General features: G+C 36.6%; 1 protein-coding gene across 5 annotated transcripts in view; it reads right to left on the reverse strand.

The window, feature by feature from the left end:
• Positions 1-2,333: 2,333 nt before the first annotated feature.
• Positions 2,334-12,052, reverse strand: part of LOC127813912 (DNA cross-link repair protein SNM1) — a 54,815-nt gene continuing 45,096 nt past the window's right edge. The window contains exons 9-11 of one of the 5 annotated variants that reach the window (XR_008026248.1): positions 5,529-5,629; positions 3,468-3,546; positions 2,653-2,790 (exon numbers count right to left, since the gene is read on the reverse strand). Coding sequence is in view for 4 of the 5 variants with exons in the window: in XM_052355041.1 (XP_052211001.1) it covers positions 2,646-2,790; positions 5,529-5,629 (246 nt within the window). In the remaining variant the exon portion in view is untranslated. The other 4 variants (XM_052355041.1, XM_052355044.1, XM_052355045.1 and 1 more) reach the window with 4 other exon arrangements.

Genomic DNA, 12,052 nt, shown 5'->3' on the forward strand with positions numbered 1-12,052 from the left:
ATTTCTTCACTCGATTAATCTTAAACCCATAAATTGTTTTACTCGATCAATAATATTGGTTATTTAAGTAATGTTTTGAAAGTTGGTTAAAACTAACTTTACCAAACATAGATACTCAATTAACAATGGTCTTTACTCAAGTAGGTGATGTGCTACTCAATTGACACTAGGTTTTACTCAATTAACAATTTATCATTAAAGTTATTAAAATTTTGCATAGATTTCATCATATTTCATCATCAAAACATAACTCAACAATATCAATCCACTACTACTTAGATGATTTATTTTTAAATAATATTATTATTGTTAAAAACTCACCTTTTTGGATGGGAATATTTTACTTATTTGATATACACAGAGATAGGATTAGAGGTTTTTAAATATCAATCCCAATAGAAAAATCAAATCAGACCATAATAAAGTAGCCAATCTAGTCCAAGATTGAGCATACCTAGATCTAGTCTTCAATCCCAAGCATAGTTGTTAAAATCCCAATTCAGTAGAATCCCGAGTTGGACAACAATTTTATCGCTTTCAGTTTTCACGCACAAAAAGGTTGGAGAGACGATTTTTTATTTGGTTCTAACCGGTATAGTATTAATTCTAATTCGAGGGATGTTCTCTACCTCTGCAAACCCTTACCTCTCTCAAACATCTTTGTCACAGCGTTTTGTCGTTCCCCCTTGTCGCACGGTTGCTCGGTGCTCAATGTCGCCATTGATTCACAAGTTTGATTGCTTAGTGCCACTGTTGAATCACAAACACAAACTGCTAACTAAACCACCGTGGATTCATAAACACAAATTAACGTTCTCGTGCTCGCCTGCTTAGTGTCGCGATTTCCATGCAACATAAATCGATTCACAGCTCCGTTTGCTCGGTGCTACCATCAATTCAGCTTAAAGGGGTATACAACTTCATTTGTTTCTTCTTTTTCAATTTCTTTGTTTGATTTGGTGATTCTTGTTTGCCATAGCTCATCCATTTCTTCTTTGTCTGCCTTCATCAATTTGATTATTGTTAGTTTCCTTAATTTGAAATTGAATTATTGTTATTTTCTTAAAGAATTGAATGTTTATTGAAACTTTTATTATAATTATTGCTTGTAATGTAGAAGTTTACCAATGTGTGTTGTTTTTATAATAGGACTAGATCGGATTAAATAGGATCAAACTAATCCAATCTTGTCCTTATTTAGTTTGATCTTCAATTTGAATTTTTTTTTTTGTCAATTTTTCAATTTCATTCCAATCTGGTTCAAACTAATTGAACACACTTTGATAGAGAACCATACAGAGAACACTTCATAGCTGACCCGTGGGTATTACAGTTTAGCATGGAGTTGTCCTCACTTAAACAAAAGAATAAAATTTTATTTATTTATTTACGGGTATTTACATTATGGATGATTTTTTTTTTTTTAATTTTTAGAATTTTTTGTAGTTATTATATATGCTTCGATAAAAATACATTACCCTCTCACCTCTGATTTGATAACTGATTCAATTTTTAAAAACTAATTAATGTTCTTAATGTTGTGAATAATATTTGTTTTATGGCCATGACAAATTGAGTACACTCTCCAGTATGATATTTATAAATATGATTATAATTTGATTTGTTATGGATTGTATTTAAAATAATATTCTAATACCATTTAAAAAATACTATTAATATACTATGAGATATATAATGTAGTTAAAACATCTAAAATACCCCTCATCTAAAGTGATGAAATAAGACAGTGAGGTGCGAAAGGTATTTTTATCATTTATAATACATTGTGTAGCCCATAATATAGTCCATGAAGTACAAATAACATAATCCATATCATTTTAATTATACTAATACATGTACAGATACGAATACGAGTACGGGTACAACACCACATATCATATTCACATGACTCATCTCCAATTCTTGCAAGTGAAGTGTGGCAGAAGAAGATTGTCTCCTCCGTAAGAATGGACAGTTCTCCCGGGCAATCGTTGTTCAACAAGAAAAGGGTGTCTCCTTTCATTTGGAGAGACAAGACTTAGAGGGCTTGAAATAGGCAGACTTGACAGCAAGTGGAGGAACCAACAACTTTGAATAACTAAATATTGTATTGCAATTGATGCATTCGATATTATAACTAACGAGGGGTGCACCCACACAGGTGGTGGAAACTAAAAGGAATTCCTTTCTTCAAATAATAACAATTATAATAAAGTAGAACTTGAACAATTCAAGCAAGAAGTCAGCATGAACAAAAGGGAAAGGATGTTCGGAAGTTCAAGAAGACATCAAGTTGCAGAGATCATCAAATAGTGTCAAGAACATCTTTCCATGAAAAACCCACCTAAGGCACATGCCAAGTTTTTATTTATTTATATCTTTTATGGGATTCAAGCAATAAGTGTTCTTTTGTAAGTGCAATTAGGTCAAATAGTTAGAGACATAGGAAATTATGTTTAATCCCAAAACATACAAAACCTTCCATTTAATACGAAGAAAAAGATAAAAAGAAAGGAAAATATAGCTTCGATCGTTGGCAGCCTGAGCCTAACACAGAGCCCTTGGCAACATTAAAATAATTTCTTCAGCATAATCCCAACAATATTTGCTCCCTGCTAAGCCATCTTGGAGCTGCAGCCTATATGCTAGGACAATAGTAGGGAAACCATCGCATCGGCAGATTCTGGCCCATCATTATTTACACTTGGTATAATCTTTTCTGGAGATATAAATTTGACAAACTCTTTCAACTCACTAAAACTGCAATGCTCACTGTAGGGAACTTCATACCTGGATTCATAAATTATTAATTACATATGGAGAAAAAATAGTTGATGAAAAGTAATAAACTGCCAGTGAACAGTGAAAATGAATCCTAGTTTTTTAGAAATGTAAACTACTATGAAATTCAGAAAATAACTGCATGCTGTTGACCTGCAGCTCTGCAAGGATAATGCTTTTTTATATAGCAAGCAAGTATTCGGGCTTGGAGCCCTGTTGATTGTGAAGGGTTGAAAAGTCCTTACTGATTAACACTTACCTTCTTTCTCTTTTGTGCAGAACCTCTACCTTTCTTCACAATAGATTGACCAATCTACTGTTTTGCCACAAGTGACCCTTTAGTGAACTATTCACCCGTCTACTTTACATGTGCATGTTTCAGTATACAACCAACTTATACAAGAGGAATAAGATGGGACAACTCCAAATATGAACAACGCATAACTTCATCATCATTTTGTATCATATGTTCAACTAGATACATCAATAATTAAACATCTAGATAAGGTGACATGTTTCAAAAGTACTTATGTAGTATTGTCCAAATCTTCCTCATTTATCCCTTGGCCTGATCATCCTCCCTATACTTTGTATGGTCCAGAATGTAAAAGTGCAATGCATGAGAAGATAATATCAATAAGGCAACCTGGCAATGCAATCACACATTTGATGAAGGCAGCCCTCACCCTAACGTTTTGTCATTCATTGGGTGCACCATCTCCCAGGTTCAAGGCTCAATTTTCTTTGTCATCAGTATCATATTATCTGGTCCAAGACGGCCATAGGCTCCATTAGTCAACATCCTCTACCATTGCAGAAGGGACATTACAATACATTCATATAATCGAACCTTCTTTACCAACCCTGTTAGACTTGACACTTTCATGCAACATGGCCACATTATGCACACATATCATGCATATGATGTCACATTGCACAAGAAGTAGCCATAAATTTATTCTGTGCATCTTTGCCCTATGTTAATAACCATAACAACCATGCAGTTCACAACTTCTCTAGCCATACAGCAGAATTTTTCCGCTTTCCTCAGCTTTCCTGCAATATTCCTTCTTTTCTAGCAATTTCTTAGTGTTAACTCTCTAGCCATTCAGGATTCAACAAACCATTATCCAGCGAAGAAATCTAAGCAACAGCTCTTGGCTCATGTTAGGATTACAAAATTTTAGGGATTTGATTATTTTCTTTAATTTTAAATTACAAATCCTAGTTGATTATGATAAAGTTCCTTTATTTTAGGGATTAGATTAGATTAGGTACTCAATTGTTTCCTTTTTTATAGAGATCTTAGTTAATTAAGGAATACAAATCCTAATTAAGGGAAGTCTATATATGTGTCATTGCCTTGGCTTATTTTTCAAGCAATCAAATACAATTCAAAACCTTAGCTAATTTGGAGGTCAATCCCCTCGAAGAGATCCAAATCCATTTCTCTTTTCAATTTTCCCCATAAAACCCTAGGGTTTTATCATTCACCAACCATTGAGCAACCATCCAAGAACAACCTGCAGCAACAAAAGATCAACCATCACAGCATTCATATCAACCATGTCTTCAACCCACCATTGTGATGCTCAGAAAAAAACGAAAAAATGAGCACCACTGGAAGTCTGGAAGCCACCAGCAAAAACAGGAGCCCTTGACCATCGTAAATACACCAGAACAGCTAAGAACCCTTCAGAACCATCTCTGGTATTGATCAACCACCAGCAAACACAGAACTTGAGACCTTTTTCTTTTCCAAGGGGAGAATGATGAAAATTAGAATTATTAAATTTTAATGTTTGATAGTAATATTTAAGTTTTATTTGAAGAATGAAATTTAGATTTAAGATTTTTATGACTTTTACTTATTTTGTTAGGATAATTATAGCTAGGGTAATTATCTTTTAATTAGGATGTCAGCTTATAAATAGGATGATGTAATTAGAGATAAACCTTTTGATTGCTACTGAATTCATATTGGTTATTCTCTCCCTAAAATATCTCTCTCCTCTCCTCTCTCTCAGGCCTTCTCTTCTCAAACTTCTTCTTTATCTTCTTTTCTCCCCCTAGTTATTCTCTTCTTCAATCTTTCAAAATTTTCGGCTGTCCCACATCAGGGTACCTCTACCAACAATTGTTTGAGCAACCAGTTAAAATAAAGTCAAGCTTTAGTTACCTAAAAAAGAGGAACAGCAAATAACTGGACCTATTGACACACGAGAACCAGTGGATTTACTTCAAGCACTCAAAATCATTGCTCAAAGATCAAGATGATACAATCTACAGGAGCAGACAGTGTACAAGCCAAATTAACCAAATATGCCTGTGTTACAAATTCACATGAACATTAGCACCAAAAGTTATTTGATGGTTGTTGCACCATATGCACTAAGGTAATTAAGAAACTAAATATATTTCGTAGCTTAAAAAGTAAAAGAAAAGAATAAGTCTTCACCAGTCGCATCAATAAACAAAAAGGAGCTTCAGCATTCCAATTGATTGGGGAAAGCCAAGTATTTAATTAATTCACCAGTGAGGAAATTAATTTGTATTCTGAATGATGCTGCAAGGATAAGACTGCAGTTTTGACTGTTTTAAGTAATACCGATTTGATGGGTAAGCAAGTAGTATTCATTCATATGATCATATTCACTGCAACCTAAAGCTATTTGTTTCAAATAAACTGGCCAAAGATAAGGGTTTCTGAAGAAATTTAGTCAAGTCTTGGAGAGCCAAAATATCACCTTACTATGGTACCCTGCTGCCATCTCCTTCCTGAAGGCTTCTTTCCTTTACCAAATGTCCAGCCAGTAGGTGAGAAAGCAACTATAAGACTGAACCGATGCTGACAAGAAGGCCACATATCAATTAGTGCAACAGAAGAAAAGAAGGAAAAATAAGCTGAAGTTGATACAAACACGGGGGTATTTCACACACACTTGAAAGTCATTCTAATCCTTCTGCAGACTTTTTTTTTTTTTGCCAAGTAAACTTCCAATCCTACTGCTGACTAATTCCTATCAAAATTGCTCAAATCACCCAGAGGACATCTATAGAACTTTCCAAATTGTTATATATTGTCTACGTCACTGGATCATATACTGTTCAGCTACTTATTACCCATGCCATAATAGGAAGGCGAGAAGTTTTAGCTTCTTGCAACTTGCAAGGAAACCAGTTCAACATAAGTATGTGCGCTCAAGGAAAATAAGAAGGACAAGAGAGCATATAGAAAATGATTTAAAAAAAATGTAATATGGCAGTAATAACAGCAATAAAAATATGGAATCTCTATTAGATCACAGGCATTAGATTAGGTGTGAAAAAGTCTCGAGAATTCTAGGCTTCCACTGCCTTGCCAAGACAGCACAAACATTGAGATGCCTAATACAATGAGCTGCTGACTCATAACCCCCCCAAAAGTTATCAAATCTCATCATATCCTTAAGGTTGAGTTCACAGTCTTGAGAATTCTCAATTTGCATATAGAACTTCACTGCTGGTGTCCCATTTTTTACCCCATCTTGAAATTTATAGTTTTGGCTCTAGCTCAATATTTTATCTTCCAGGGCCAGATTATTATTTTTATTTTTGGAGATTTTTGCAGTCAACTAGTTTCCCAACTCTTTTCAACTATCAAAGATATATTAGCAGACCACTAACACAATGTATTAAATTTGTTTATTACATGTTGATAAACATCTAATAAAATGCTTTCCATCTTGACTACGAGAATTAAACGACAAAAAGAAGCCACCAGTGCTAGGAAATGTCTTTGGTTATTCTTAGAGAAATTAGATTATCTACCCAATTTTCTACTAGAGTTAGATACATAATGACGAAAGACAACGATTTGGATTATTGAACCTTAATTAAATTTAGGATTGTTTTGAAAGGAAAGGAAAAGAGAAATCATTTCAAATTCAAATTAAGGAAACCAATCATGTTTTCTTCTTCTTTTTTTGCTTAGCAACCAATCATATCTTGTTGCCTCCCAAGGCAACTCTCGTAAATCTCCATCCAAATCACTAAATTAAAATTATGGATGCCTACAACACCATCACTATGTAATGTTTCCTTTTCATCTAACCACTTCTTAAACCAATCTTGAAAAACAATATTCCAAATCCACATCCTTCAAAGGACCAGTACATATCTAAGCCTTGTTAGCATGGTTCCCTTGTGGTTCAACTTGTGGACTTATTTGATACCTTCTCATATGAGGAAAAATGATAACCTGTTAGTTCCCGTGATTTATGAAAGAGGAATGGCACGTGTGTGTGAGATTAGAAGCTTCCAAATATGGTTTAGGATATTTGCCTAAATCAAACTTAAGAAACTTTCCTAAAAGATGTACATACGTATCTTTCCTTTTGTGTGTGATTGGTGTTTCCTACATTATATTTTTCCTCCTCTATAAGAGGACTCATCGTGTACATATCATAATAAGAAGGATTTATTCAGTTTTAGTTTCTAACATGGTATTAGAGTCTACAATGCCTTCCTAAGTCCCTAAACCCTAGCATGCCTTCATTATACGATCCTATTCCTTCTCCGCCTATTCTTGTTGACCAAGCCTTCATTCCTACCTTGTTTCTAACCCAATTGCAAAGGTGATCATGCCTGAGATTTCAGAAGTCACCCCATGCAAGACAACTAGAGAATCAACCCCAGTTGATCAGCCAACCAGAGCCGAAGTTGGAGAGCTACCTGGAATCCATCAATCCTATCGTCTAGACAATAGGAACTACTTGCAATGGGCCCAACTGGTAAGGACCTTCCTCAAAGGCCGTGGGAAGATTAGTCATTTGACTGCTCCTCCTAAAGCCGTTAATTCTACCTTCCTGATGTGGGATATTGAAGATTCTCAAATTATGTCATGGTTGTGGAATGCCATGCAACTCGAGGTGAGTAAGAATTATATGTTTTTGGCTTCAGCAAAAGAGATTTGGGAAACTGTAAAACATACTTGCTCTGAGATCCAAGATGCCTTGGTAATTTTTGAAGTTAAAACAAAAATCAGTAGCACTAAACAAGGAGGGTTGAATGTCATAGAATACTATAACCGAATGAATGGTTTGTGGCTAGAGTTAGATCATTATCAAAACATAAAAAATGGTATGCAATGAGGATCCTGCCACTCCTAGCCGAATATTTGAAAGGGATAGGGTTATGGAATTCCTAGCAGGTCTCAACTTAGAGTTTGACCAAGTAAGAGTGCAAATCCTTGGTAAAGAAAGACTCCCTTCCCTTAATGAGATTTAATGAGGTTTTTGCTATGGTTAGAAGTGAAGAGAATCAGAGGGTAGCCATGCTTAGTGAATCCAACTCAAAAGGGTCTACTATGGTGTCAAATAAAGGAAAAGGAGCAAGGCTTAGAGTTGGGAAAGCAAAGGTTCAAACTAGGACCTCCAATAGAGAAGGACTATGGTGTACTTACTGCAAGAAGCTTAGGCACACCCGAGATACTTGTTTTAAGCTTCATGGGAAGGAGGTTGTTCTAAGTCGAATTAGAGGCTTCAAAAACCTAGCAACAAAGAACCAAGCTTATCTATCTAATAAGGGACAAGAGGAAGTAGGACTAGTTGATAAGACATAATCCATCTAAGGTTCTAATCTTACTCAATTGAATTATGACGAAATCAACAAACTCAAGTCTTTCTTAAAGACAATTCAGGATGGGGCCTGCTCAGTTGTTCATCAAGGTAATCCAGGTAGTTGTCTACACTCTACATCCTTTTCTACCTCAAAAACTAATAAGAATGACATTTGGATCCTAGATTCAAGAGCAACCCACCATATGACCCCTAATCCTCATGTTTTTGACACTTATAAACCTCTAAGCAAATCACAATAGCTAATGCAACCTCAGTTCCTATCACCGGACAAGGCAAGGTCATCCTTAGCCCAAATTTTCCTATTAAATAGGTACTTCATGTACCCAATTTGTCAGCTAATCTTGTGTATGTCCAATGTCCATCACCTAACCAAAAAGTTGAATTGACATGCTATTTTCTCCTCTCATATGTGTGAATTTTAGGCCATGAAGACAAGAAAGATGATTGGTGTTGCTAGAGAACAAAATGGGTTGTACTATTTGATGAGGGAGGGACATTATCCTAAAGGAGACCAACTGCAGGTTGCTTGCATCTCAGGCTACCTCAAATCATAGGGATATTTGGCTAAATCACTACCATCTTGGTCATCTTCCTTTTACTCTCTTAAAGAATATGTTCTTACTTAGTTTAGTACCATAGATCCAAGTAGATTTCAATGTGATGTATGTGTTATATCTAAACAACATCGTGTTTCCTATACAATTGTCATGTACCGCATGATATAAGGGGTAGTATAGCAATTAAATGTAATGGAGGAGCTAAATGTAATAAGAAAGGAATCTAGGTGTGAGTTAGTTAGCGGCTGTAGGGGATGGTACAAAATTTGTTGCTATTGTGGCAGCTTGTACATTGCCCAATGATTTAAACGGTTATAGCACGTGAGGGGCTAGTATCCCAGCTATATATGGGTACTCTCTCTCTCTCGGAATTATCCAAGCAATATTACAACTTAATTCTCTGGAATCCTCTCATTTCTCTCTTTCTCCCTCATTTCTCTCTGATTTCCCTCTCCCAACTCAGTCTCGATCAGCTTGTTGACCAAGAATTCCTTAGTCAGATCCTCCGGACCTAACACCAATTAGCAATAAAATATCTTCTAAACCTTTTGCCTTAATTCACTCTAATGTGTGGGGACCCTCTAAAATTCCTAATTGTTCTGGGGCTCGTTGGTTTATCTCATTCATTGACGATTATACTTGAATGACTTGGGTTTTCTTGTTAAAAGATAAAGCTGCTATTGGAACTATTCTACCAATTTTTAGCAAAATGATTTCAACCCAATTTAGTTTCCCTATAAAGAAATTGAGAACTGAAGAGACTATTTCAATCATCACTTGCATCAGTTCTTTCAACAAAAAGGAATTGTCCATGAATTCTCCTATATAGATACTTCACAACAAAATGGAATAGTTGAAAGGAAGATGAGACATCTCCTACATGTTGCTAGATCCCTCCTACATCATCACAATGTCCCTAAAAGGCAAAGCTGTCCTTACAGCATCTTACCTAATTAATTGAATTCCCACAGTATCAGAGTCCATTCCAGTGTCTCTCTACTCATTTTCCTAACCTCAGTTTACATACTTCCCTTCCTCTTAAAGTGTTTGGTTGTGTCTCATTTGTTCACATAACTAAGCATCACCACGATAAGCTTGATCCTAGGGCTATCAAGTGTGTTTTCCTAGGTTACTCACCCACTCAAAAGGGGTACAAGTATTATCATCCCCCTACTAGGAAGTTTTATGTGTCTAAAGATGTCACCTTTGTTGAATCTACCCCATTTTTTGGATCCTTTTAGGTTGGTCACCAAGGGGAGATGATTCATGGTGACCAAAGTAATGGTGACATCTTCTTTCCTAACCTAGAGTCATCTCCTCCTACTCCTATTTGCTCAAGTACTGATCAACAACCATGCTCTATTCCATCTCCTCAGGCTCCTATCTACTCTTCAAGCAGTCATGACCAAAATAATGATCAAGCTGCTCTTGAGCAAGCGACCTCACAGAAGCTACCATCTCCAATAAGGTATAAAGGATCTCCTTATGTATTCAAACGAAGGCAGCCTAATCTGAAAGCTCAGCATGCACCAACATCAGTCCCTAGTCAAGGTATGTACTTTATACAGCCTTCAACCTCAGTTCCAACAAATCTTATTCTTGATGATTTAGACCTACCTATTGCCATTAGAAAGGGGGTCAGAAGTTGTACTCAACACCCTTGGCCAATTTCTTATCCTACCATCGTCTCTCCCAAAACCACAAAGGCTTCCTAGCATCTTTAGATTCAATTGTGATTCCTGAATCAGTTAATGAGGCTCTGAGGGATCAGAACTAAAGGCAAGCTACGTTGGAGGAGATGAGAGCATTAAAAAAGAATCATACATGGGATTTAGTATCCAAACCTAAGGGAGTCACACCAGTAGGTTGCTGATATGTTTTCAATGTGAAATATAAGGCTGATGGGACCCTAGAAAGGTATAAAGCCAGGTTAGTAGCTAAGGGCTACACTCAATCCTATGGTATAGACTATCTTGAGACATTTTCCCCCTGTGGCAAAGATGATTACTATGCGAATTCTTCTTTCACTAGCAGCCTATTTTGGATGGAATCTATAGCACTTGGATGTAAAGAATGCATTCCTACATGGAGACTTGGATGAGGAAGTCTCTATGGAATTGCCACCTAGATTTCAAGAAAGGGATGTAGGGAAAGTCTGCAGGCTCAAGAAGGCTCTCTATGGACTCAAGCAATCCCTAGTTTGGAAAATTTTCAAAGGCCATGGGATATAGCCAAAGTAGGGGTGATCACACCCTCTTCAAAAAACACTCAAGGGAAGAGAAGGTTACTACTCTTTTGGTATATGTGGATGACATAATTGTCACCGAAAATGATGAATAAGAGTAGAGGAGTCTCAAGGAGTGTTTAACCAGGGAATTTGAGATTAAAGACACTAGTATTCTCAAGTATTTTTTGGGAATTGAAGTTGCCTACTCTAAGGATGGAATATTTCTCTCTCTGTCATGATCCACGTAGCAAGGAGGGGGAGATAGAGTAATTAAATGTAATAGGAAGGGAGGAATAGCTATTAGCGTATAGGCAGTAGAGTATGTTGTAAGGGGGGTACATGTTTGTTGCTGCTTAGGCAGGTTGTACATTCCCTTAGCTGTAAGCGGTTAACCGCACATGGGCAAGGAATCCAGTTATATATTCAACTGATCCTTGCCACGGATGGGTATGAAATATTCTAACAAAATTCTGACATTCTCTCTCTCATTCTCTCTCTGTTCTCTCTTCCTCCCTAATTTCTCCCCCTATCTTCATTCCTTCTCCTTCGAACAGTCCACTGGACAAAGGAATTCTAAGTAAGATCCTTGGGAGTTGACATTTTGGTATCAGAGCACGACTTGGGAAACGCTCGAAGCTGTAGTTATCCTCGCCATGGAGATGGAACGAGGATGAAACAAATGGAAAACCAACTACAGCAAGTGGCGACATCCATGGCAGACATGCAGACCAGAATGGGTACACTCGAATCCTCAGTAGGAGCGGGGGTGGATAATCGAATTACCCAAGCAATGGAGAGGTGGCGAGAAGAAAACCGAGAGCAAAGTGCTCTGTTGAGGGGGCAACTGATGGAGCAGATGCAACAAT

The sequence above is a fragment of the Diospyros lotus genome, chromosome 12 (genome assembly GCF_014633365.1).
Source record: "Diospyros lotus cultivar Yz01 chromosome 12, ASM1463336v1, whole genome shotgun sequence".
NCBI classification, from domain to species: Eukaryota; Viridiplantae; Streptophyta; class Magnoliopsida; order Ericales; family Ebenaceae; genus Diospyros; species Diospyros lotus.